Raw genomic sequence first — 26,854 nt, 5'->3', positions numbered from 1 at the left:
AATTGTTTCGATTGGGACGAGACAAGTTTTGCCGTTTAAAACAAAATTAAATTGGAACGGGACAAGTATTCCCATCTTAAATAGAAACCTAAAATTTTGAAAAAATGCATTGGTAGTTTGGTACATGACATGATTATAACAATTTTGATTGATGAAAAAAACTGATGTGTCACAATTTATTTTAGCAGCGCGTTGATGATGCTCTTACAACAGAGAAATATATAGTAAATGTTTATTCCTTTACGTAACACTATCTAATTTATTATTTATAGTATGAATATTAATATTACCCATGGATATATATACCACTCTTAAATCTTAATGGTGTCCTTCATGTGCATAGAACAAAATGAAAACATATTATAGAAACATGTAACAAACAAAGATTTTATGAAACGAAAATATAGGTATGATTTATACGTTTTTTTTTATTTTTTTTTATCCGGGTATTTTAGAGATTCATAAGCTTATACTATTATACAATCCATACTTATGAAACGACATATAGTAAGTAGAGCTAAACTCCGCTATCATATCGACTAACTTAAACTATACATGAATAGACACGAGAATTATGTTCAAAATAGCAATAATTAAGTAATTAACCCCCAAACTTATGTAGCATTTTGTGTTTAACCACCAAATTTTGAATCATCACAATTAGACCCCCAATCTGTCTCAGACCTCTAACAAAACTGTTCATTTTTTCCATAATGCCCAAACTACCATTTTAAGAAAATTGTGGGAGCAAATTGTCCCCCCAAATTAAACATGGCCCACTCCAATAACTTAGATTAAAACCCCCCCAACTTAGGGTTTTATTTTGCTTCTCACTCTATTTCTCATCTCCTCGCTTCGTCTGCTGAATTTCCAACATCCATTTTTCAACCTCTAAACAACTACTTCTTATACTAGAATCCACGATCTCGTACTCGAATCGATAATCTCACAGTCAAGGTAATTTTCATGAGCCTTATTTTCAAGGTAAAATTTAGGGTTTTTCGTTCTAAAGTTTTTTTAAATTATATAATCAATGTCGGATAAAGTTTACTTTGTTTAGTTTACACAGTTACTTTAGTTTGTTTAGTTACATTGTATCATCATGCTTAGTTACTTTGTTTCATGTCAAAGTCAGTTTATTTCACTCAACTCAAACACACAATGTTTTAAAGTTGATAGCTTTATAATTGATAGCACGGTTTTAAAGTTTGGTTGTTATGTCTAATTGTTGTTTTGGTTTTGGCTTGGTTACGTTGCTGCAGATAATAGCCACAATTAGGATCCTTAGGTGTCACCATCGAGGTGAATGGGTAGAGGATGGACAATATATGAAATATGTTAGTGGACAATATGTAAATTCTAAGGAATGGGATTATGATTACGCAAGTTTGATAGACCTTGTTGCTTGGATCACTTTAGCATTTGGTGTCCCATCTGGAAATGTATTGGAAATATGTTGGTTGCATGGTGGAAACAAAACAAGTCTAGAAATAGATAGAGATGTGTTGTTCATGTGGGAATATGCAAGAGTTGATGCAAATGGGTTCACACATATCTTTGTAAATTGGCATGAGTTGGATGCCATTTCAAGTGATTCAAGTGATGATGAAAATGAGGGGCAAGGTGAAATACCACATGTTGTGGACTCTTCCACAGATAGTGAAGATATATATATATATATATATATATGGTAGAAGATGTAGAAGGGGGAAGTTGTTTGACTTAGATAACTGGCTCACTACAGAAGATTATGACTATGTTAAGAAGAAGACAACAAATTTGAGGTCCCCACCATTGCTATTGTCATATTATTCTGAAGACAAGAAAGATAGTGGCCCTAGTCATAAAGTAAAGGGAAAGAGAGTTGTTTAAGAACAAAAGCAACAACCCACATTTATTGAATTTGAGGAGCTGTCAACATCTACTGGAGTTGCAGGTATGTGTAATTACATCCAAATTATTTTAATAGCTGTCTACATCCAAATTTTTCCAAAGACTTCTTTTGTAATTCTTGTATGTTGTTTGAATGATTTAGGTCCTAATGCAACTCAAGGGTTTAGATGTGAATTCAACATTGACCAGATAGATGCAACAGAGCATTACTACAATCAAGATTCATCTGATGAGGAGTATATACTTTCTGAAAATAATTTAAGTGGTGAAGAGTCTTTGTTTGATGAGGGGTATGTTTTTGCTGAAGAAGAGGATGGAAATGGTTCAATTGTTGAAGAAGATGAACCAATACAACCAACTGTTAGGACACAAACAGTTGAGGATGATGATGTAATAAATGTATTGGTTGACAACACTTTTAATATTCCAACTGATGATCAGGGAGAGACTAGAACTGATGAAACATCAATTAGGTTGTTTGTAGGTCAGAAATAGGCTGATAGATACTTGTGTAGAGATTATCTCAGGTTGTGTGCTATTAAAAGAAAATTTAGTATGAAGTTAAAAAAAAATGATTCTCTACAGATTGAAGTTGTGTGTAAGGAGGAAAGTTGTAAATGGAGGGTTTATTGCAGGTGCATGACTGAGAGGAATACATTCAGATTAAGAAGGTTGAATGATGTTCACACTTGTACAGCTGATAGAAAAGATAGAAACTCTATAGCAAATGCATCTTGGATAGCAAAAGATATTGAGAAAGACATGAGACATGAGAAAGAATAATATTACACTAACACAAGATATCGACACAGTCAACCAACACACTGAGGTGGTTGGTGACTTGTCATGTCCAGGTAAGCAAAAGTCAAGAGACCATTTTTCTTTTCTTTTTGCTTCTGCAATAAAAAAAAACCCTTATTACCTTCTCGCGCGCGCTCTCTCTCTCTCCTCCACCACTACTGGAAATCGAAAATTGGAATAACCCAAATTCATTCTCCCAAAATTTCCACCCCCAAAATCAAACCCAAATAGGTTGACACCATTCGTTGTTCCCCATCTTCAAAACGAGTCAAATATGATATAGTCTTTGGACTCTCAAAGACGTGTCACCAGGTAAATTGATTTGTTGAGGTTTCGTTTGTTAATTTGATCTAACTGATTGATTGGTTGATGTAGTGTCGACAAAGAACATCCCGTTTGTTGGCTAACTGTAAGAACCAGAGAAATAATAATAAGCCTTGCTGTATCAAATAGTTTGTTAATGATTTTGTGGGGTAAAAGGGAGGGAGTTCCTCCTATGACAGTTTGTTCTTAAGGTGTTATGATATGGAATTTATAGTTTTGCCACATTTGTTTGTATAAACATTATACACTATACAGCTATACCCTGTGTATTGTTATACAATGGGATTGTTGAAGATTCAATTTTCTTCTCTTCAATTGTGCACAAGAGGTTGGAATGCGAGAGTGGGGAAATGGTGGTCCTCTTGGAGCTGGCAATTTGATGCAGAATCCTGAAGAAACAAATTTTTTTAAAAGTGATGGGTCTTAGAATATGGCAGATTTTTTCTTGAATGGTACTCTGGTATGTTGCTTCTACATGGGGAGAGGCTGTGTATGACGGCATAAACCATATTTTGGGGGACTGGAGTAAGCATTTCTGGGAAATTGGCAGGGATGCACTAGCACTATGGCACTGAATCTCATCCGTCTGAGTTTACTGCTGGTTACTACAATACCTTTATCAGAGATGGATACCTCCCCATAGCTCGCCTCTTTGGTAGGTATGGAGTGATCTTATGCTGTGTTGGCTTTGAAATGAGAGACTCGGAGGAGAAGCAGATGCATCCACTCAGCAGTTCAGAAGGGTTCTTTAGACAAATTCTGTTGGCTGCCAGGGCATCTGATCTACCTCTTGATGGTGAAAATTCTACAGCAAGACTCAATAACCAGTCATTGCAGCAGGTGCTGAAGATGTCCAGGTTTTATTCAGACGGTCTTGACGAGCTGTTCTTCTCCTTCAACTTTGTGAGAATGGGGCAGACTCTATTTGAACGTGATAACTGGACCCGCTTCACTGAATTTGTGAAACAGATATCACATGGTAGTAATTTTCAGGCCAAGCTAAATTTTGGAGGGAGTGAATTATGCTTGTCCACATCAGCAGCTAAGAAGGTCCGAGTTGCACTTGCATATTGTTGAAAGCCTTTTTCTCAGTATCATCAACTGAAGCTGTATACATTGATTTGACGATCATTTGAGATCTTGTTCATTACAGAATTTGTAACCTTACTATACTGTTTCCAAAGAAGATGTAACTAAGCCTTCCTGATTTTTCAGAAGAGGATGGCTTTTTCTCAGTGTTTACACTCTTGAAAAATCAAGTGGATCTTTTGTCTCTTTGAGTAGTGTTAATTCACTAAATCATTTTTTGCAATTTCTGACTGAAAACAAAATTAATGCCGCAGAATGAAATACAATTGCAAGTTGTTTATCCAAAGGCTTTAAACGCAACTATCAAAATGTCAATTACTCCCATGTTAACACCTCTGCAGTTCGCTTTCATTAGTTTCATATAAACACAATTGCCAATATCTTGAAAGTTTTACAACAGATATCCTTGATATCACCATCAACATAAATACATAATCTCTAATTGTTTCAAAAATCAGCGTTACAGTGTTACACCAGCACTTATCACCAATTTGGATATATATAAGTTAAAAGATTTCAAAGACATACATACACCCAAAGTTGGACACAGACAGAGATATATAAATTGATTGAACTGAACTGACTGCTACAAATAATGTCACTCAAAAAAACTTATGGACACTCACATTTTTTAAGTTCTTTTACTTACGTCAAATATCAAGGTTAATGAAACGAGTTTCCGTCATGCTCACGGTGGTCATCAACTGGCAGAGTTATCACAGGAATTTCTAAGCTAGTACCTGTTGCCTCGGACATGATTTCCCTTACATCAGATATCCTTGAATCTGTTGCTTGAATATCACTCCACTCACCATCCCCTATGGATTGGGGATGAACCTGATCAACATCCAACTGAGCTACACCATCCCTAGAAACTGATATTGATCTCGAATCGCTGAGACATACTTTATCACATTCTCATCTGACAAGTCCACGTGCTTTGTCAATGGAAGCGAGTCAATAGTATCTGAACAGGACGCCATCCTCTCTTCAAGAACCTGCTTTGTACCACTTTGTTGTCTGTCAAAATGATGACAACTGTTAAGTTTTCATAATTTGGAAGAAACAAAATGGACTTAAACCTTAATAAGAACTCTTAAACAACAATGAACCACTCCGACAAAGATTCATCTGATTGCACACGTTACACTACCTTTTTCTTAAGGATATGGATTAAATTTTGGAAACATGAATGTGTGCTGCTTTACACTACTGATTCTTGTAGGGGTTTTACAAGAAATGCTTGCTGCTTCAAAAATGACAAGAGAATTGAAGTCATTATGCATAGTGTGACCTTTGACACTAAATTTGTTTTTCTGAGCCTATGAATGGTGAATGCTGAATGGCTCATCCTCTGAATGCTAAATCCTGATTGCTGAATTCTAAAAAACATGTTTGTTTTCTGTTAGAATAACCTGGCTCTGAAGGCTGAATATAAATCATTCGGACAATTTTACTCATGCTATTTATTTTAAACACTAACTTGATTTCTTGTTAAACAAAATATATATTATATTTGAGGAGAAGAGATGGATTATCGAAAAAAATAAATGATAAATAAATTTATTTAAAATATGCTTTTACAAATATATTTTAACGGTTTATTTTCATATTTTGTTTATTTTCGAATATATATATATGTAATTCTATTTTTAACAAAGTGGATATCATTCACCCAAAAATGAAAAACCCGTGATGCCAACATCAAATTTTGAAGAACTTATTTTGAAGCCATAAAAGTCAAGGTAGGAAAGTAGATGGGTTCTTAAGATTGGGTTCTTAAGAAAGGGCAAGAAGGGAGGTTCTTGTTTCAAGTATTAGAATTCAGCATTCAGAAGAAATTTTGATGCTGAATGCTAAAAGTACCACTGAATGCTTAAACTAGTTAAAAAAAAACAAACAAGTTTTGAGCCTCTAAATGCTTAAAACTTAAGTTTAAGAGGCTTTGAATGCTGAATTCAAAAAAAAAAACAAACAACCCCTAACAGAAACCAACATGTCAAGCCTTTGGATGTGTTAATTAAAATTGGGTGGAATTAGAATAGCTATCATTTATAAACAAAACTTGCATTTTCAGCCATGCTTTTACGTTGAGATTCATAAAACCATTTGTTTCGGCAGTAAACTGCTTCAACACAACGAGAGCAATGGTAAAGAACGCACTAAAAAACAGAGAAATTTGATGTTAGGGGAGATGAAACTGAACCAAATAATGGTCACTTCCTCGCACTCCAAATCTATTCTCTAGGGATCAAGTTTCAACGTAGTTTCTTATGAAAAATAGTTTGGTATTTATATAGGTAGAGTAGAGAGTCCTTGTAGCTCAAGTATTCTTGTATCTTAAGTAATTGTGATTGAATATAACTCTCAACTGATAATTATTTCTTTGATAATAAATGAATCTGTACAGTCAGGTCAAAACTGTCTGGGATGACGTTTTTTCATAACTTATCAAGTACCCTTCCTTGACCATCAAATTTTAAATTTTGACATCCCTTGACTCTCTATCGTTAAGTTCTTCTGCAATCAAACTTCCATTGTCCCTTGTTGGAGTTAGAGATTTTTGGCGGCACGCACAATTAGCTTCGACCGGTGATTGTCTTTCTCTCTCCCCCACAGACGGCGCCAATTATGTTTCGGCAGTAAACTGCTTCAACACAACGAGAGCAATGGTAAAGAACGCACTAAAAAACAGAGGAATTTGATGTTAGGGGAGATGAAACTGAACCAAATAATGGCTGCCTACATACCCAAAATCTATTCTCTAGGGATCAAGTTTCAACGTAGTTTCTTATGAAAAATAGTTTGGTATTTAAATAGGTAGAGTAGAGAGTCCTTGTAGCTCAAGTATTCTTGTATCTTAAGTAATTGTGATTGAATACTAACTCTCAATAATTATCTCTTTGATAATAAATGAATCTGTACATAAATCAAAGTACATTAGTGGCAAGCCATGTGGCTAACGTTCAGCCTTAGACATATGAGTTAATGGGCCTATACATTGATCCATGGTATTGCAAATTTGGCTTTAGCCCTGTCGATTAAATGAATAAAATGGAGACCCCTACTAATGGACATTTGCCACGTAGGTGGGGGTCGAAACACCATTCTACCTATGAAATACAGAATTGTGCTTAAGATACAGTTATTCTGACATGGCCTAATGCTGAAAATCAAGGCAACCATAGATCAACATGACAACGACATATTATATTGAAAATGAAACGTACTGATTCATCAAATTGAACAAAATATTGACTAATAAAACAAATAAGATAAGTGAACTAATAAAAGATGGTATGGTGCAATATGGAAAATCAGAAACGTAATGCAAAACCAGGTTTGGAAGCGAGCGATTGATCATAGCTAGGAAACCATCAAAAATAGAAAACACAACAAATTGTATGCAAATTGTCTGACAACAAAAGATCAGAATATAGAACCTTTCAACTTGTGCTTGCAATGCATTAACATATGCCAGAAGCTCTTCCCTGTTTGTGAAATTGAAAAAGAAAAAAAACTCAGGGGTGGTGGTGGTGTGTGTGCGGGAGGGGTGAGTTCCAAAGAAAGTTACGGTAGGAGGATGGAAGTTTTGTGTGTGCGGAGGAGAGAGAGCCCGCGCGAGAAGGTAATAAGGGTTTTTTATCGCTGAAACAGAAACGAAAAGAAAAATATGGTCTCTTGACTTTTGCTTACGTGGATATGACACGTAACCAGCCACCTCAATGTGTTGGTTGACTGTGTCAATATCATGTGTCAGTGTAGTATTTGACATCAAGAAAATCATGTGGAACAAATATCAAGTTAAGATTAAGTATTGGCAAGCTTGGAATGCCAGGAATTTAGCAATGGAAATGATTCATGGAAGTTATGATGAGTCTTATGCAAAGGTTCATCAACTTTGCTTGCATATTCTCAGCTCCAACCCAAGTTCTATTGTTAAATTCTCTAGAAATGCTAACTACATGAGTTTTGAATGGGTTTCTATTGCTTTCAAAGCATGTTTAGATGGGTTTGTCAGTGGGTGTAGGCCTTTAATAGGTCTTGATGGATATTTTTTAAAGGAAAAACATGGGGGTGTATGTCTGTCTATTCTAGCATTAGATGGAAATAATAGATTGTTTCCACTAGATTTTTTTATTTGTATTTCAGAAAACACTGAGAATTAGACTGAATTTATAGATATTATGGTTTCCATCTACATCCATCTAGACCTGAAGATGGTTTTCAAGATAGTGATATTACAAATGAAGTTAATCTATGATAGAAAGGGGAAGTTTGTAGACTGGAATGAGAATGATCTAGTACCAAGGGTGAAAGATATCTTAGCAAAAGGAGAGAATGCAATTGGTGACTATGAAGTTGCTGGTTCAAATGAGGATAAGTTCTGTGTGACACATAAGTCTGGACATTTGTGGACTGTTGATTTAGTACAATTAAGTTGTACATGTAGAGAATGGCAAGTGTGTGGAATTCCTTGCATTCATGTTGTGGCTGTTATTAAGCCAAGGAGAGACACTTGGACACAGTAAGTTTAAATTTGATATGTTATATTGCAATTTATTGTGTTAAATTACATTATCTATCACAATTTGTTGTTGTACTTGTTTTTAGATTATGCAGTCCTTTTTTCACTATTATAGCATATAGAAATGCACATAGTGGGCACATAACTCCGATGGTTCATGAAGATGATTGGCCAAAGGTAATTCTTATTCCAATTTTCAATTCTTTTAATTTATAGTTTATTGATTGAGTATTGACATGTGTTTTGTTTAATTGATGCAGCATGTAGCTGCAGATTATGTTTATCCTGCAGTTAAGCATAGACAACCTAGAAGGCCTAAAGTTAACAGGAGAAGGGGTGCAGATGAAAATGATAACTCAGTTAGGTGTTCTAGATGTGGTGTACTTTGCCATAATATAATAGGGTGTCAAGGAGGTGAAGTGGGTGGTAATGTTGTTAGAGGAAGAGGGACTAGAGGAAGACCAGGTAGGCCAAGAACAAGACCACTTCTAAATCCATTCTTGCAGGCACCAATCAACCCTGAAGATGGAGCTCAAGCTACTCCACCAATAAGAGGAAGAGGCAGAGGCAGTAGAGAAGGAAGAGGTAGGGGCAGCAGAGGTAGATGAACTGAAAGTGAAATTGAAAATGTCAATGGAGGAGGCAGAGGAGATACTAAAACTGAAGATGGAGGAGGCAGAGGAGAGGCTGAAACTGTTAATGGAGGAGGCAGAGGAGAGACTGAAAATGTTAATAGGGGAGGTAAAGAAGAGGCTGAAACTATTAGTAGAGGAAGAGGAGGTAGGGGCAGCAGAGGAGAAACTGAAAGTGTTAGTAGAGGAAGGGGTAGCAGAGGAGGTAGGGGCAGTAAAGGAGGAAGAGGAGGAACTGAAAGTGTGAGTAGAGGGGGAAGGGGCAGTAGAGGAGGCATGTGTACTTCTAATAATGCAACTGAGGCCTCATTTGTCTATTCCCAGCCCAGTCAGTCATAACCATCTCAGCCACAACCATCTCAGTCATAACCTCCAGCACAACAGATTTCAAATGTCAGACCTCCATTGGTGATACCTGCTATGCCTCCCATACAACCACAACAACAGAAAAGGTACAATAACAGAAAAGGTACTTCAACAGAAAAGATAATATCAAGCCAAGCCTCATGCTCAGTTAATGAGAGACAAGCAAAGAGAGCAAAGAAAGGGAAATAGTCATGTTTATGGTGATGGTGCTTATTTTGTGTTAGTTGTTGTGTTGTGTGTTTTGTGGCATTTGTATTTTTGCCCAAAACAATGTTTTCAATGTGTTTTTTGTTGGAATTTTGGCTATGCTTGGGTTTGCTTTGTTGCTATGTTGCTTTCAATGTTTTTTGTTGGAATTTTGTTGCTTTCAATGTGCTTTGTTGATATGTTTCAATGTGCTTTCAGTTGTCAGGACATGATTACTATGTTGTTATGATCTGTTAGTGATTACTATGTTGCTATGATCAGTTGTCAGGACATGATTACACATAACATTTATTTCATTTCCATTCCTCTCTTTCACACACAATTCATCCAAGTGACAACTTTTTTGCAAGTTAAGTTACATCACTAGCATTTCTTTTCACCTTCATTTTAATAGGACCCTCAATTGTGACCAACAACTTTCCCTCTTGGCACTTCATATCCTCTTTTGAAGCCCTTGAAGTACTGGCAACAACTTCTTTGTTCTTGTCTTTAGGGTCTTTGTCTAGGTTTCCCTTGTCTATCCAAATAAAACCCTTACATCCATATCTCTTGCATGTTAGAAATCTCTGTCCAAAACTCCATTCCCTAGTACTCTTGTATATTTTAATTTTATAGTTTTTCCATAACCCCAAGGTTCAAATCGCCACATTGAAAGCAACCAGTAGCCTGAAAAGAGAAAAACATAACCCTCAAATCATGTGCTAAAATTATGTTATTAACCCTTACTCTTTGTAAATAATTTGTAATTAACCCCCAAAAAACCAAACGACAAAAAACGAGGAAGGAAGCTCTAATCAAGAACCCAATCAAGAACAGTAATAGTAAGGACCCTAATAGTAACAACTGAAGGGTCAAAAGTGATACTTACCTCAAGTGGCATCTTAGCTGGTTCACCACCACCTATTAGTTGTTGTTGGAGAGAGAAGCGAGCTGAATTTTATATTGTTGGGGAGAAAAGGAGTCAACCAATATCGGATAAGTCAAAGAGGATGTCAGAATTTTCTAACGGCTCTTTCAAAGGGGTAGTTTGGGTATTATGGAAAAAATAAACAGTTCTGTTAGAGTTCTGAGACAGATTGGGGGTCTAATTGTGATGATTCAAAATTTGGGGGTTAAACACAAAACGTCACATAAGTTTGGGAGATAACTCAAAAAAGGCCTAAAAAACCAAGAGAAATAGTAAATGTTTATTCCTTTACATAAACATAACACATTGAGAACATTATCTAATTTATTATCTATAGTGTGAAATATTACCTATAGATATATACAACTCTTAATAATGGTGTCCTTCACGTGTATAAACAAAATGAAAACATATTAGAAACATGTAACAAGTCAAGATTGAATGAAACACATATATAGGTATGATTTATACATTATCCTTTTTTTTTATCTGGGTATTTTAGAGATACATAAGCTTATACATTCCAAGCTTGTGGATATAGTGCGCTACTTCAATTGGCGCTTGTTGTTGTTGTTTTGTGTTTTTTGTTTTGTTTTTTTTTTTTTTTTTTTTTTTTGAAAAAAAAAAAGGGGTTCACTTTAACCAAATTAAAACACATTATCATTTTAATTTTCAAATACTAAATAATTATAATAGGACCCACTTTAACAAATTTTTTAGAATTTTTTTAGATTTGTATTTGTGTGGGTCTCTATTTGTTTTCACCTAGAGATGGCATTGTTTTGCTACCACAATTTTGGCAAACTCTAGCTAAGAACTAACTAGAGGTAAAAATATGTAGAGAATTGAGAGATGACGCTACTTTTAAGTTTTAATGTTTTAGAGGCTAGAAAGGTGACAAGTGTAGACCAGACCATAGTACAAAATATCCTGATATATCGCGATATTTGAGGATATCTATCCAGATTTCAGATAAAGATATATAAATATAATGATATATTCAGAGATATATACGACTGCAAATATCGGTGATATTTTGATGATATTGATATTTTGATGATATTTAGAGATATTTTTGCGATATTTTGAGATATTTTTATTTAATATTTTATTATATTTTATAAATAACAATTTTATTTAATATTTACTATATATATTTTAAATAAATATAAATAATGTATCAAGAAATATCCACTATATCCATGATTGATTTGTGGATATTTTATCCATATATCTACGATTTTGATATTTGCATGTGAAAAGATATCAAATATCCCCAAAAGAACAACGATATATCCATTCTAAAACATTTATCTAGTGAAAAATTCGTAGATGGCAAAAACACGGTTAATGAATTGTACTTGTTTTTGAAATTTGGCGGTATACTCACTTATTGATAATAAAAAATAATAATACATATAAATGTCTTGATGAGATTTTTCATTCATTCATGTGGAGCCTCCCCCTGTATCCCTTGAAGAAGGATAAAAGCTAGCATCTTGTTATAAAGCTGGTCTGACTGCGGGCTAAACATGTTCCCTGAATAACTTTACACAAAAGATTTTAAAATTAAAGGTTCAATTCTCTGATATATAGCATGTCCGGGAACCTTAGAGATGCAATGTTGGATTCTAAGAATCATCAGTGTCGATACAATTCATCGGGTACTATATCAAGCCTCGACGCACATACCTAAGCATCTATCACAAAAATATCTAAAATGTTGGCATTAGCTAATACTTTGGATTGTGGAAGGAGAAGCAGCAAGGTATATTGGCCAGCAAGATTTCTTAGGACTTAAAGTGAAATTGACAACAGAAAAGCATGCAAATAGGATTGTCTCTTTGAGACTCGAACTATATATGATATGTTTACATCACGGGGCCTTTTGGCATGGAGAAAGAAAAGCACAAGAGGAATGGCGGACTAGTTTGTTGGCTACAACGAAACTGGATGCAGGCTGTAAAGGCAGACATGGAATGTTTCGCCTTTCGCTTATTGGAAATTTGGAATCAATTTTAGCTGTACTCACTGTGGAATGGATGACCACTACATGTATACTTAGTTTTGGAGGTTCAGGATAAATTCAACCCGGCCAATAATTTTTCCTTTTTTCCTCTTCTGATTTTTGCTTTGTTTATTTTCGTTTAGAGTTTCTGTTTCACACTCTACATATAAACCATAAGATGCGCTATTGGCAGATTATACTAGTTCCATGCTTCAACTCATGTAGAACATTGATGAAACACTGAAGTTACGAGTTTACAAAAGACCTACTAAATGGTGAAGAGTTAATTAGTTGGGCAAGATAGGACTATCTCACTCAAGTCTTAGCTAGTATTCTTTATTTTATTTTGCTCAAGAAATGCCGAACCAGAATCTTTTTATTAAATAGGTCCCTCCACAAACAACCCCAAAAGCCCGAAATGAAAAGCTAGAAAGAAAAGAAGTTCTGGCTGCTATAACATAAGATTCTGCGAGCATTATAAAGCTGATATATGTGATCATATATACTTAGTGTAATGATGCCGGAAGTATTAAGATGATTAAATGATAATACATCTGTAAAATACACTACTATGCATGAGAACAGGACACAAACTATAACTAGCGGCTAGGCTCAAATGCTCAATAGTTCATACACATTTTATTTTACTTTTTGGAAATACTGATTAATTTTGTAGAAACAAATCAAGGATTCTTCAAAAAAGTTGAAATTAAGGAATAAGGATTCTTCTGCATACTGATGCTAGGTGTGCCCCAACCGGACAACCCCATCCAACCAATACTTAAAGCCCAACACTTAGCTTAGGCCAAACATGCTGTGCACACGTACGATTACACAATATCCAACCTTTCTCTCCTATGGCTATGGGTACCGTCTCCTATTGCTATATGCCTATATATACCCTCATTCATATCCCTACTTCCCACACCATCAGTCCATCACCCTCACTTTTCACATTCACTACTTCTGCTACAACACTTTTCCCATAAATCAAAAGCCTTCTTTGGGAGAGATGTCTGGTGTATGGGTGTTCAAGAACGGCGTAGTTCGCCTTGTTGAGAATCCAACCACTGAGTCCATGGACGGTCGTCGCAAGGTATTGGTTCACAAGCCTAGTAATGAAGTCATTACGTCGTATTCTGTCCTTGAACGAAAACTATACGCTCTCGGTTGGGAGAGGTACTATGATGATCCAGACCTCTATCAATTCCACAAGCAAACATCAATCGACCTTATCTCTCTGCCTAAAGATTTTAACAAGTTTAAGTCTGTCCACATGTATGATATTGTCGTTAAGAACCGTAATATGTTCGAAGTGAGAGACAATATGTAAGCTATCATATAGTGTACCTCTTCTTCGTTTTCTTCTTGTTCTTCTCTAGTGGAGTGTAAGTAGCTAGGTTGAATTGACAGCTATTTTCTGTCTTTGTTTGTTCTTTTTTGACTTTGCTTTTGGAGTACTCAAAAGTGTATTTGTTTCAGTGCTGGTTTATGTAATGAAATATGGTTTTCTTTTGTGTGAACTTCAATCATCTATCTCATTTACTTAAGTTCTTCCTATTTAAGTTCGTGAATCCATGTAATTAAAACAGGTTCTATATATGGTGCTAAACTGCTAATTCCCTTAAAATGTGTCCGCGGTCTAATCACATGGCACACGTACACTTGCACTGGCGCAACTCTTCAAGTGGTTTGCTTATTAGCAGTTTTATTTAGCGGTGCTATTCAATAGGAGGGAGAGGGAGTAGTGAAGAAGAGAGGGAAATTTCACGTGAAGTCGTGAAGACATCCATAAACTTTTGTTAGATTCACGGTTTAGTGCCATTTGTCTAGTCCCGATTGGATAGCTTGTTATGAACTGATTCTTATGGTGGGCGATGAAATTCTTGTAACAGCTGATATTTTTAACAGCAGATTTCTATGACTAGCAGAGAATTTCAGTTATAACTTATAAGCAATGATTTCATGGGTTAATAGAGTAACATACATGGGCCATTGAAGTGGGAAAGCATTCAATTAAAGTTGTACAAATGAAATGGATAAAGCATTTTCCATTTGATTTTGTGTATATATACTTGTATCATATCAGTGTAACGTAACCTGTAACAATGCATTTATATATTTTCAGAAGTAATTGGACTCCCTCAGCAATATTTTCAGAAGTGGTCCTCAAGAACTAATTAGAACTACTCCAACAGGCGCAAAAGGAATGATGTCCAGTGAGATAGATTTGTGATTTTTACTAAATTTCTTAGCTTATCAAGAAAAACTGAAAAAACACGTACTGAAAGCTATCTTCAAAATCCTTTGAAATTCATTTGCTGAGAAACACCGTAAATTTTTTGGTCTACTTGATACCTATTATGGTTGAATAACTAGGACTACTAAAGAAATATATAGTGCAAATCTAAATGCTATACTAAATTCTGAACTCTGCAGTGACTGCTTTTCCTAAAGGTACGGTGGCAGTTTGAACTTCGAATACAGCTATTGATCTGATCGATGATCTTTATACATTTCAATTGACTCAGCATGTTTTTTCATATAAGTTCTATTTTCTTGTTGGGATCCCTTTCTTATTTTATACGTACATATAACTATAGGTTTAAGAAGAAGTATACACTTCATAAAAAACTAAAAAAGCAGTACGTATACAAAGCAACTTAGCACCACTATATCACATTGTCGGCCCAACATGTGTACGATCATATCCCGGCCTCATGCTACAAACATTATTCATTTATTCATATAACAGTTTTTCTTCAACCAACCATATATAATCTACAGAAGAAATTAGCATGTGTTCCCTTTACTAGCTACTTAATTAGTTATTCACTTTCCAAACTACACGTGATTTTTTACATGTATGTATCAGACAGATCGAGAACACTGGTTCCACACTTCCACTCATGTAGATAAGGGCTTATCAACACGTGCTTAATTGAAACCCTTCATCAAAGTTAGAAGGATTCTCTTCCTTTTGCAGTCACTGCCCATTCCTTGTCATTGAAGGAGTTGCTTTCCAAGCGTAATAAGTCTCTTCTTAAACTCTCCCAAAGGAAAGAAGCTTGGATCTTGGATATCTTCTTTAGAGAGGACAAATTCCATGATCCCACCCTATCCACAAAGTATGGGAAAGAAAAAGAGATCCCATTTTGTCTTCACATTAGTTCGACTTCCTTGCTATGTATGCCGCCTTTGTCATGTCATTATGTCATCATCAGCACTAGACACACTAGACTAGAGGATATCCTTGGGTTGCCGCTTGAATTTCTAACCTTATGGAGGCTGAGCATACTATCTCAAGTTAGGAATGCAAAGAACAGGGCCGGCTCTGAGTTTCTTGGGGCCCAAGGCGAGCACAAAATATAAATATAGGGCCTATTCAATTACAAAACCTTTAATTTGGTTTTCGGTGTAAACTTGTAATATCATCAGCATTCAGCAAGCACCTTGGCTTTAGTGGGTTAGAACTTTGCATTTTTTTCATTCCAACGTATGCATTCCTCTTCATTTTTAAGAATTGAATGAGCGATGATTTAGTTTTTGGGCTTGGACCATGTAGATTGTTGGGCTTATAATCTAATACATGAATAGATGATTCAATTATTGGGCTTGGACCATGTAAGTATTGGCTTGGGCTGGCTTGGAGGTATGTAACATACAAGTGTTTATTGTTTATCTAGGGGCCTTTTTTCTTGACCTAACTGTGGGGGCCCTAGGCGGCTGCCTAGATGGCCTTGCCCCAGAGCCGGCCCTGGCAAAGAAGTAATTCAACTCAAAGAGAGTTGCCTTTATATCTCCTATCAAAAATAAAAAGAAACTAAATAAATAAAATGCATACATATCACTTAGGTTTTACATATCCTGTGTGTGGGCAAGCCTGTTTTTAAAATGCATACATATCCTGTGTGTGGGCAAGCCTGTTTTTAAAGAGATCAGTAACTCAATAGTGTGTAGCAGAGTTCGAACTCCAGACCTGGTATCATCACCTAGTACCAACTAAGCTAGAAAGTTGCATATGACTTCACTTGAGTATACGTTTTTTTTGTCTTGAAAATAGAATTTTCAGGTGCATTTTTTCTTCCTGGCATAGTGGAGAATATTACCGATATATATCCAAAATCTTGGGGGGTCCAATGTTGATTTTTTCAGTATGAATCGTGACCGATTTTAAGTTTTCAACAACTTCAATTATTATTTCCCCCATTTTTGCCTTGACGATTTTAACGAAGAATCTGGGTTCCAATATATCAGACAATATCCATATTGTGAACCTTTGGTTACGTGAGACTTGAATATACTGATAATAAGGTAATATAACTAAAGAAGTGGTGCCCTGTATCACTGTATGTAACTTGTTTGCAAGGGGATGCAAAGAGTAAAGCACACTTGGCACAAATATTTAATTATAGAAGAAAAGTTCTTGCTTCAAAAAGAAGGGAAAGCTTAACTATTTGTGTTTACTTGATTGCTTGGGTTTGTTCATTTTAATTTTAGTCATAGATGCTTCCAAGAGTTAGGGATCTTTCCTTTTCATCTAGATGCTTACGAAGTATTGTCTTCGATCCTAAGTTCCTAACTCTATTTCTGTAATTTTTTAATTAGAAATGGCATTTATAAATTCAGTGACACCTGAAAATAACAATTTTCTTATCGCCTTTAATGTAATTAACATAGTCTATGGTTCCATGCACAATCATATATTCGTATGTTTGTATGAAAGTGAGTCTTTGTTTAAACAATTAGTCTATGCACAATGCATGCAGCTAGATACGTATTATAATAGTGGAGTTGATATCTTTAAAGAATTAGAATAACTTTGTTAGGTTAAAAATGAATTTAAGGGTGGAAACTGGAAAGACACTCATATTCTTCCTTCTTTCACTTCTTAGTGTTGTTTCGGCGCCCACCTTAATTCATGTGAATCAGTTCTTCCATGAAAGTTGGTGCATTGCTTCGTTAGGCAAGAGAATAGTATTATTAAAGGGCTCAAATAGTTGGCCATTTACCACTTACGCATACCTTTTGATCGTATTATAAGAAAAAGCAAGTGAACAAGCTTGAAAGCAATGGGTTCAAATTATAGTTTTGTATCAGCAATAGCAGGCCACTCAAATAGTCAAATGGCTCAGTACTGAGTATTCTAAAGGTTACTTGGCTCACCTACCTCAATTTCACTTAGGTTTGCAATTTTGAAGGTAGCACAAACTGGTCGACACTCTGAGATCAGCTTGATACCTGCACTGTTCACAAGCAACAGGTCCAGCCTGAGGCAACTTAGCTGCCAATCTGGGTGGATGACTGGATGGAATGCAAGTAATTAATTGAATGTCAGGGGAGATCATCCTATATTCATTTCATTAATACTAATTACCATTTTGAAATTGAGATCAATATCTGGCATTACAACACCCTTCATAAACTCTAAATAACAAAATAAGTATTCACAGAGGCTAGCATGTGTTTCTACTGAGCAGCTTAGATGAAGGTGAAATAACTCCTCTGGCTTCACTAATCCATCATGATCAGATCTGTTGTGTACAGTGATAAAGCAGAGTATGGCTTTCCACTGCGCAACTGAAAACATTGTTAAGGCATAAGGCAAACTCTTTAAATACACTTTTAGGCCTGAAATGTTAAAACTATAATGAATCCACAATTTAGGACTCTTCTTTATATTATTTCCAAACTGTATAATAAGGAAAGAAGAACAATTACATTACTATCGATAATACTATACTCGCACAAGCCCCAGTTGAAGGATACCAAACAATGTTCTGCTTGACAGGCACAAACCCTGTCTGCAACGTGCAAACTTAATTTAGCCAACGCGCACAATGTCCTCCACCATCACAGAAGGATTTTGACTCTCTACCGTCTCTACGAGAAACGGTCTGTTCCCTCCAAATTCAATTTTATTGATCGCTGCTTCAGTACGGATTACTGCCTTGTAAGTGCTGAAATCATTTTCTAACGAAAGCTAGTTGGTGCAGTCAAATCCGTTGCAAACAGAAACCCAGATGATCAGAACTAGAAGTAAGAGGATTCCAAGAACAACCAGCTTTATTTTCATGTTCTTAAACCACATTTTTCTCCGGACTTGAGTCCCTTGTTTTTTAAATTCTTGGGCCTGAAATATCAACATATGATGATGTCAGTAAAATGACAGCAGAAAAAACAATAAAAAGCAAGTTTCCAATCAAGCCGCAACCTGAAATGAAGTTTTGATTGATTATGTTAGATGTTGGGCTTCAAGGGTTTAGAGTGTGCTCACGTAGTCATGTCATGTGTTGTCATTGTGTTGATGTAGGTCCCATTCAAAGTCATGGCATGGATGCAAAATTTTAAATCATATTTTGGTTTGAGCAAAGTTCTGATCAGATTTTACCTTGCTAATATTGAACATCTTACTCAAAACCTCTGACAAAGACGTAACAAAATCCCCTCGAAATACTACATTTTCTCTTATTGGTGCCCAAAACACTTTTTAAGACTTCAAATGCCCGAAACAGTTTGGCTTTATGTTGAGCACAGTTGAAACTGACACTTAGTACTACAGAGTACATCTACCAACCTGAGAACGCAGATCTTCGGTCTTCTCAGCAAGTATATCCAACCTCTCTCCTCTATCAAGAGCCTGGAAGAAATTTCTTAGGTCAAACAACAGGGAGAAAATAATATCTATAGCTTAGATTAGTCGATAACACAACAAAGAAAAATGATGCAACACAGGCACGAGTTCCGCAGAAACAGAACAGAGATTTTCAAGGACATAATATAAGGAAAATGCTGATGCAGGTGAGGAACTTAACCAGGAAAAACGAAAACATGCACTAAAAAGTTCAATCAAGCATGAAGAGGACAAGGGGAGAACGAATCTGAATAGGCAGCAATTCATTGCATCCCTAGGCATGTGTCATTTGGTGACTCTGCTAAACCACGAAGACAAAAAAAGGTTTGAAAGATTTCTCTTTTACATACACCCATTAAGTTTTATAAGTAGCAGTCATAGAATTGCTCTATGATCAAATGAATATGACTATATGATGCAGCGCGTGGTGGAGAAACGTAGATTTTCAATCAAATCAGTTGAACGTAATAATAACGTTACCTGAAACTCGATAAACTTCTTTCGAATCAATTGAAATTCACAAAGAACTTATTTGAAAATTGAAAGGAATCCAAGACTTGTTGATTCCACTAATAGAATACCAAGATATGAGAGATAAACAAGAGAAAACACTTCTCTAAACAATTTTCATTAATCAATAAGCTAATTTTTGTGTTACAACTTAGAGCCATATTTATAGGCTTCCAAACACTTCAAATTGGAAACATAAACATCCAGAAAAATCCTAAATTGATACTACAATCTGGAAACATCTAAAAACACCCTAGAATCCTAAATAACAAAAATACATAAAATAAGTAATTTCTAAAGTTAAAAAGATTGCATATGGGCTAATCTTTTGAATTCCATAAATTTTATTGATCTTGACTTGCAACACTATAGGTATTAGAAACATTAAGAAGTTGTAATCATAGACTATAGAGGCGGGAATCGGTGATATAACTCGTTAACTTCATTATATTTGGATCAACAAATGTTTAGGTTCAATTAATAAAAATGAAGTACTTGAATAATTTGATTTACATTAAAGAAGAACGTAAATGACTAATTTTTTTGGATCTAAGGATCCAAAGTTAGAAGAAAAATCCAAACCGTATGTAGAGGAGTCCACCCAACAACCAAGACTTGTTTAGATTTACTTTTCCAAAAGTCAAATACTAATGAAAATAGACCCATCCTAGCTTTACATGAACTAAATGTAGGGCTGGGATGTTGCGTGTCCATGTTAGAAAGTTTAGTGCACTCATCCCAAACCCTAAGGGTAAACAATTTGAAATAAACAGATCTAGTTCAACAATCAAAGGAGATACGTTTAACATCAAGCAGAATCCAACTTGAACGGACTGCAGGTTTTCAGAAAATGACATCCTTAACAAATTTAGGTGAAGGTGAATACACGTTACTTGCCATGTGGCTCCTGCATACCAATAAGGCACCAGGTTTGGGCTATACTTCTAAGAGATATTAAGTTTTAGTGTACCTAGGGGTGTCTCTTTTTGCCGAATTTCCGATTTTTCCGAAATCCGACCCGAAATTGGTCTGGCTCTGGGTGTAGTTTTCATGGGCCGATTTTCCGATTTCCGAAAATTCCGAAAAATAATTGGATCGGATTTGGATATAATTCTAAAATCCGATCCGATCCGAAAATTCCAAAATTTCCGATATTATTGCCAATTTATTCCGAAAATATATACTTCTCTCACTATCCACTTGATTAGATCTCGACCGTTCATTCATTTTCTAGTTTTTTACTTCCAAAAACAAAATAAAAACATAACCTAGCCGCTACTTCTCCTCACTGTTCTAAAAATCGGTCTAGGCGGCCGGGGCAGCCTCTAGGCGAAGCGGTGCTCCAACCGACCGCCTAAGTCATTTAAAAATCGGTGAACCGACTAGGCGGGTCTAAAGGACCGATTAGGGCGGCTAGGTGGGTCTAGGGCGGCCTCTAGGGCGTACAAATCAAGTTTTTTTTTTTTTGAATGATTAAATGTCGAAAAATAAAGGCCCGCGGTAGGCTTAAGATTTAAATGAGTTTAAAATACTTAAGTCTAATGTAAATTATGTCACCGTAACAAAGAGTATGTTTTATATGAAGTCAATATTCTTCAACTATTACACATTTTGTAATAAGTATTTTGTTTGTGTTTATTTTTGAATTATGGTAAATGATTTTCTTTATTTCTTGTAGTATATGTGTATATTACTATATATATTAGGAAAAAAAAACCAGCGCCTAGCCCGCCTAGGCAATCCCCTAGGCACTAGGGCGCTTCCCACCGGCCTAACCGTTTTTAGAACACTTGCTTCTCCACTTGAATTGGACCACTCTACCGGTCATTACACCGTTTGCCATAACAACAATGATATGAAAAAAATGTCATTGAGTCATACAATGACTTCCGGACCAATCCAAAAGCCAAATTCCAATAGATAGAATATTATGTAAAGCTACTTAGAGTCCAAGACCATAATCCATTATTTATCGCGGATTAACTTCACGCCTCAATTTCCACACACGAAAAAGATTGAAACATTACAAATACCCGGACCTCAAATGAATGCAATGCTTGCTATTGGTGGTCGCGGTTTCTTTTATCGTTTTTCTTGGATCACTTGTTTGAATGAAAATGGGTTTTCTCAAGAAACAAGTCGCGTTGTTGTTGTTGGTACATTGGTGTTGTGGACATGGTTTTCTCTCCTACAATGAACATTGGCGCATGATATTCCAAAATAATTGAAAGTAAAGAGATCTTTGAAAATTTACCAAGTATTCCGAAATTTCGAAGTTATTCGAAAGTTCCGAAATTGGAAATATATTTTGAATCCGAAAAAAAATTGGATCGGATTTGGCTAGCATATTAGGTTCCGAAAAAAATTTGGAAAAATTCTGAAGGAGGTTAATCCGATCCGATCCGAAGTCACCCCTAAGTGTACCTCAATACACGGAATAATAGACTGTTACTAAAGTACAATAAAAATATTTCTAATTTATTATTATTTCATGCTGCAAGCAGTACTTGTAAGTCAATCAACTAGGGAAGTTCAGAAAAACATATAGGATACTGCTTGACAATCTTATAACCAAAGTTGAGCTAAATTGAAGCATAGTATCAACTATAGAGATTAGATAAGATAGGATGATCTTATCAATGTTTCCAATTCTCAAACATGTGTCAGTTTTGGCATCCATTTCTCGGAATCTTAAGTGTGAATGAAACATTGCTCCCTCTCCATGCCAACAAGCTAGCATCAGCTGTCTTTGGGATGCCATACTTGGTAATTACCAGGCGTTGTGAACGAATGCCAAGTGGGACAAGATTATGTCTTGAAAGTCTACAAATTCCATAATCAACCTCATAGAAGTAATATTATTTCCTTTTAAGGACAACTACGCAAATTGATGTTTCTGAAACCAGTTCTACGTTTGGAAGCCTCAAAATCCTGAAGCCATTAAATCACCACATCTGAACTTAAGTGATTACTTCACCCTAGTTTTAATCTTAGCTTGTGAAATTTCATACTAGAGGTGAAATTTCATACTTGCATAACTACTAGTAATCAAGTACAATGCTGAATGATTCTTCATACTTGATGTACAAGTTTCAAACTCATTTTCAACTTTTGACCTCTACAATTTTGAAATTTACAATAGAAAATAATGTTGGTAAATCCAGCTCTACCCTTTGAGTGCCTCAAAATCCTGAAGCCATGTAGAATTTGATTACCATATCCAAAGCAAAGTAATTTACTTTGCACGACTTTCAGTTTTAACATGTAGAATTTCATCCTAGAGTTAATTTGAATAACTGCTAGTAGCCAAGTACTATGCTGAACCCGTGTTCAAAGTACGCGTATACGTTTCCAACTCCATCTCAACTGTTGACCTCTATACTTTCGAATTTTCAAATTTCACAATAATGCTTTTGAGAACTTGAGCTCAACAATACTATAACAGCCTTACATTCAATTTACTCAAAACTCTATGCATGTTGACTCCTACCTGTGTTGGACATTGACACACGTCTTTGTCCTGATTCATGGATAACATACCAAACGCTGGAAATATAGTTTGTAGGTTAAGATCACTTTCACTTATTAATCCCCAGTAAAGTTTCCTTTCCTCAAGTATCCTTAGCATTATTCATTCTTCGGATGACAAAACTTCTAATCTATTTCTCTTAGCAACTTACTTGGGACTGCAACTAAGTCTGTACTCAAAAATAAACAGTGAACTGTGATGAGACAGAGACGTTGACAACTACTTTCTAAATGATCTATAAAGATCAAACGACCAGATCAAACAGTTTCTCTTGTCCATATACAGACAAAAAACAACACATTACATGATGAAAATTCCATACAGAATTTAATGGACCTTTCATGGGGATCAACAAGTCTCGTCACTTTGTAACCACTAACCACCGCAAGGTAAATAAGTATTCATTTAATCATGAAATATAGGAGTATATGTATCATTCCCCATAGAAATTTGGACAAAAGAAGCCAAGCAATTGCAATCAAAGAATGAGGCGTACACTTAGCTTGACCAAAATCAAAAAATATATATATATACAACCAAAACAACTAAGTCAAAAGCACTTGACGTATATTCAATATAGAACAATAAAACTAACAAAGAAATTTTCATCCAAACTGAAAAAATCAGCAGCACTCAATGTGTAAAACATAGTACACTAGCTTCAGAAGTACCCTAAGCAATATTAATATGAATAGGTAACACCATTCCACTATCCTATAGCTCTGAAATTATGCATTTGCTTTCACCGTACTGTATAATTGGTCAATGCAAAATTTTGTTCATGTAACAACAAAAAAGCCTATCACATGTTAGTTTAGAACAGACTAATCCTGATACACGAGTACTGGAACAGAAGTACCTTGTCGATGTTTTCCAGCATAATACTTTTAACTTCTGAAACTTGAGCCTTCACTTTCGAAAGCTTCCCAATCTCCTCAGCATGATCAATTATGTACTGCATGTGTTCTTTCATAACAGGGCTACATATATTGAAAAAGTTTGTTTTAGTCCAAAGTTCTTATGCCATAGTTGCCAATCAACGGAGGAAAAAGTAACAACAGAGGTTTGCAAATATCTTCTAAAATGAACCAGGGTATACATACCCGAATTCTTTGTTGAGACTTTTGGCAATAGCAGTATCAGCTTTACCACCACCGTATCTCTTTTTGAAATCTTCCCTCAAACGTTCTAAGAACGCTATAGAAACCTGTTTCCCCGCGGACTCTTTGGCGACAACACAATATGCTGCACAACTCAATAAGAGCTAATATATCAGGAACAGTCGAGCATATACACATAAAACTAGGAAAAAAGCAAAAGTTAACATTGTAATTTCACGCTTAGAGCTAATGACGACTCGGACTTCAATCTTTTAATAAATATGTCTTCTCCTACTACACTCACCATTTACAGGCGATAAACTACTTAAGAATTAGATTCACATGAATCTAGCATATTCCTCAAAGTGGCACAACACTATCTTATATCAAAATTCATCCATACACTCTATTAATCAAACTAAACAACACACACTATTTAAAAACCACTACTCCCTAAACAATTCAAACACAAACAATTACTAAAAAGATTGAAACTTTAATAAATAAATAAAAAACACAAGGGGTCATACATAGTTACCATAACCATCTTGAACAAGGAAATTGAAAGTATGATGATCACAAGTATAAGTAAACTTGTTATTTGAAGATGGTAGTTTCTGAAGACATTGATTTGCAATTGCTGGGAAGTTTCCAGTGAACTCAGTGTATTCAGCTAATATCATAGTCCCTCTTGCTACAAAACTGTATATAAATGATTCTTGACTCATTTTTTTTCCCTTCTTCTTCTTTGCCTTCACTTGAGTTATAATAATTTGTACATTTTTTTTTTTTTTTTTGTTTAGTTTGGAGTTGTGGGATTAAGTAAAGTAGAGAGAGAGTTAGAGAGAGAATGAGTGTGAAGTGGGTTTTGGGCGCACGCCGGCGTATTTTAGTACTTATTTGTTTAGTTTTACTAAGCCGGCTTTTTTACTCCCGGTTGGTTACCTAACAGTAAGACTAGAACCTCTTTCTCACCAACTAATTGTTATATAAATGATTTACACTGACTCATTTTCAATAACCACGCGTGGTTAATTGTTTTCTCACATATTTTTTTTCCCTAACCGGGTGTCCGAGCCAGATTACGCGGATCCCGGGCCCTGGTTGGAAATTCGACCGGTTACTGCTCGCCAATAGTCTTGAGGGGAATCAACTTATAACCATTGGGGAGCAACCCAAGACCGGACCAGTTGTGCTACCCCTCAAGATACAAGGATAATATTTTGTTGCGTGCTTACATTTTCTTTACTTTGAGCTAGGAACCTCAAAACTAGGGGTGACTTCGGATCGGATCGGATTAACTTCCTTCAGAATTTTTTCAAATTTTTTTCGGAACCTAATATGTTAGCCAAATCCGATCCAATTTTTTTTCGGATTTAAAATATATTTCCAATTTCGGAACTTTCGAAAATTTCAGAATAACTCGAAAATTTCAGAATACTTGGTAAATTTTCAAAGATCTCTTTACTTTCAATTATTTTTGGAATATCATACGCCAGTGTTCATTGTAGGGAGAAAAAATCATGTCCACAACACCAAATGTACCAACAACAATACACACTTGTTTACTGAGAAAACTCATTTTCATTCAAACAAGTGATCCAAGAAAAAACGAGAAAAAGAACATGCAGCCACCAATAGCAAGCATTGCATTCTGTTGAGGTCTGGGTATTTGTAATGTTTCAATTTTTTTTTTTGTGTGTGGAAATTGAAGCGTGAAGTATCTGCATAAATAATGGATTATGGTTTTGGACTCTAAGTAGGTTTACATAATATTCTATCTATTGGAATTTGGCTTTTGGATTGGTTTGGAAGTCATTGTATGACTCTATGACATTTTTTTTTCATATCATTGTTGTTATGGCAGACGGTGTAATGACGATAGAGTTAAAGCAATTCAAGTGGGGAAATGGCGGCTAGGTTATGTTTTTGTTTTGTTTTTGGAAGTAAAAAACTAGAAAATGAATGAACGGTCGAGATCTAATCAAGTGGATAGTGAGAGAAGTATATATTTTCGGAATAAATTGGCAATAATATCGGAAATTTCGAAATTTTCGGATAGGATCGGATTTTAGAATTATATCCAAATCCGATCCAATTTTTTTTCGGAAATCGGAAAATCGGCCCATGAAAACTACACCCAGAGCGAGACCAATTTCGGGTCAAATTTCAAAATTCGGCAAAAAGAGACACCCCTACTCAAAACATGTTTCCAGACTGTTTGGTGAATCATTTGCCTTTTTTTTTGGGTGCAAGTAGGGATGTTTTATTAGATAGGAATAATGAATGATACAGTGTGACTATTGCAACCAAGTTACAGACCACA

At 35.5% G+C, this 26,854-nt stretch overlaps 3 protein-coding genes and 1 long non-coding RNA gene across 4 annotated transcripts; 3 read left to right on the top strand and 1 right to left on the bottom strand.

Moving 5' to 3' along the window:
- The first annotated feature begins 2,676 nt into the window (after nucleotides 1-2,676).
- Nucleotides 2,677-4,293, top strand: LOC147498958 (uncharacterized). Its single transcript, XR_015195655.1, has 2 exons — nucleotides 2,677-3,006; nucleotides 3,070-4,293. It is a non-coding gene; the product is annotated as an uncharacterized LOC147498958 (long non-coding RNA).
- A 4,061-nt stretch (nucleotides 4,294-8,354) lies between these two features.
- Nucleotides 8,355-9,243, top strand: LOC147498957 (uncharacterized). Its single transcript, XM_086563380.1, has 3 exons — nucleotides 8,355-8,635; nucleotides 8,722-8,812; nucleotides 8,896-9,243. Exons 1-3 carry the CDS (start codon nucleotides 8,355-8,357, stop codon nucleotides 9,241-9,243), a joined length of 720 nt encoding a protein of 239 aa, XP_086419506.1.
- A 4,411-nt stretch (nucleotides 9,244-13,654) lies between these two features.
- On the top strand, nucleotides 13,655-14,278 carry LOC147498956 (flowering-promoting factor 1-like protein 1). The gene has a single exon (XM_086559086.1). The coding sequence runs from the start codon at nucleotides 13,768-13,770 to the stop codon at nucleotides 14,086-14,088; it is 321 nt and encodes a 106-aa protein (XP_086415212.1). The 5' UTR covers nucleotides 13,655-13,767; the 3' UTR covers nucleotides 14,089-14,278.
- Nucleotides 14,279-18,392: 4,114 nt separating this feature from the next.
- LOC147498955 (vesicle-associated membrane protein 724) lies at nucleotides 18,393-25,800 on the bottom strand. The gene is made up of 5 exons (XM_086560789.1): nucleotides 25,067-25,800; nucleotides 24,532-24,673; nucleotides 24,288-24,408; nucleotides 19,333-19,395; nucleotides 18,393-18,888 (listed from the first exon to the last, which is right to left on the bottom strand). Exons 1-5 carry the CDS (start codon nucleotides 25,254-25,256, stop codon nucleotides 18,739-18,741), a joined length of 666 nt encoding a protein of 221 aa, XP_086416915.1. The 5' UTR covers nucleotides 25,257-25,800; the 3' UTR covers nucleotides 18,393-18,738.
- Nucleotides 25,801-26,854: the final 1,054 nt, after the last annotated feature.

Source organism: Coptis chinensis, chromosome 5 (assembly GCF_015680905.1).
Source record: "Coptis chinensis isolate HL-2020 chromosome 5, ASM1568090v1, whole genome shotgun sequence".
Classification (NCBI taxonomy): Eukaryota; Viridiplantae; Streptophyta; class Magnoliopsida; order Ranunculales; family Ranunculaceae; genus Coptis; species Coptis chinensis.
This window is presented reverse-complemented; position numbering and strand designations above follow the sequence as displayed.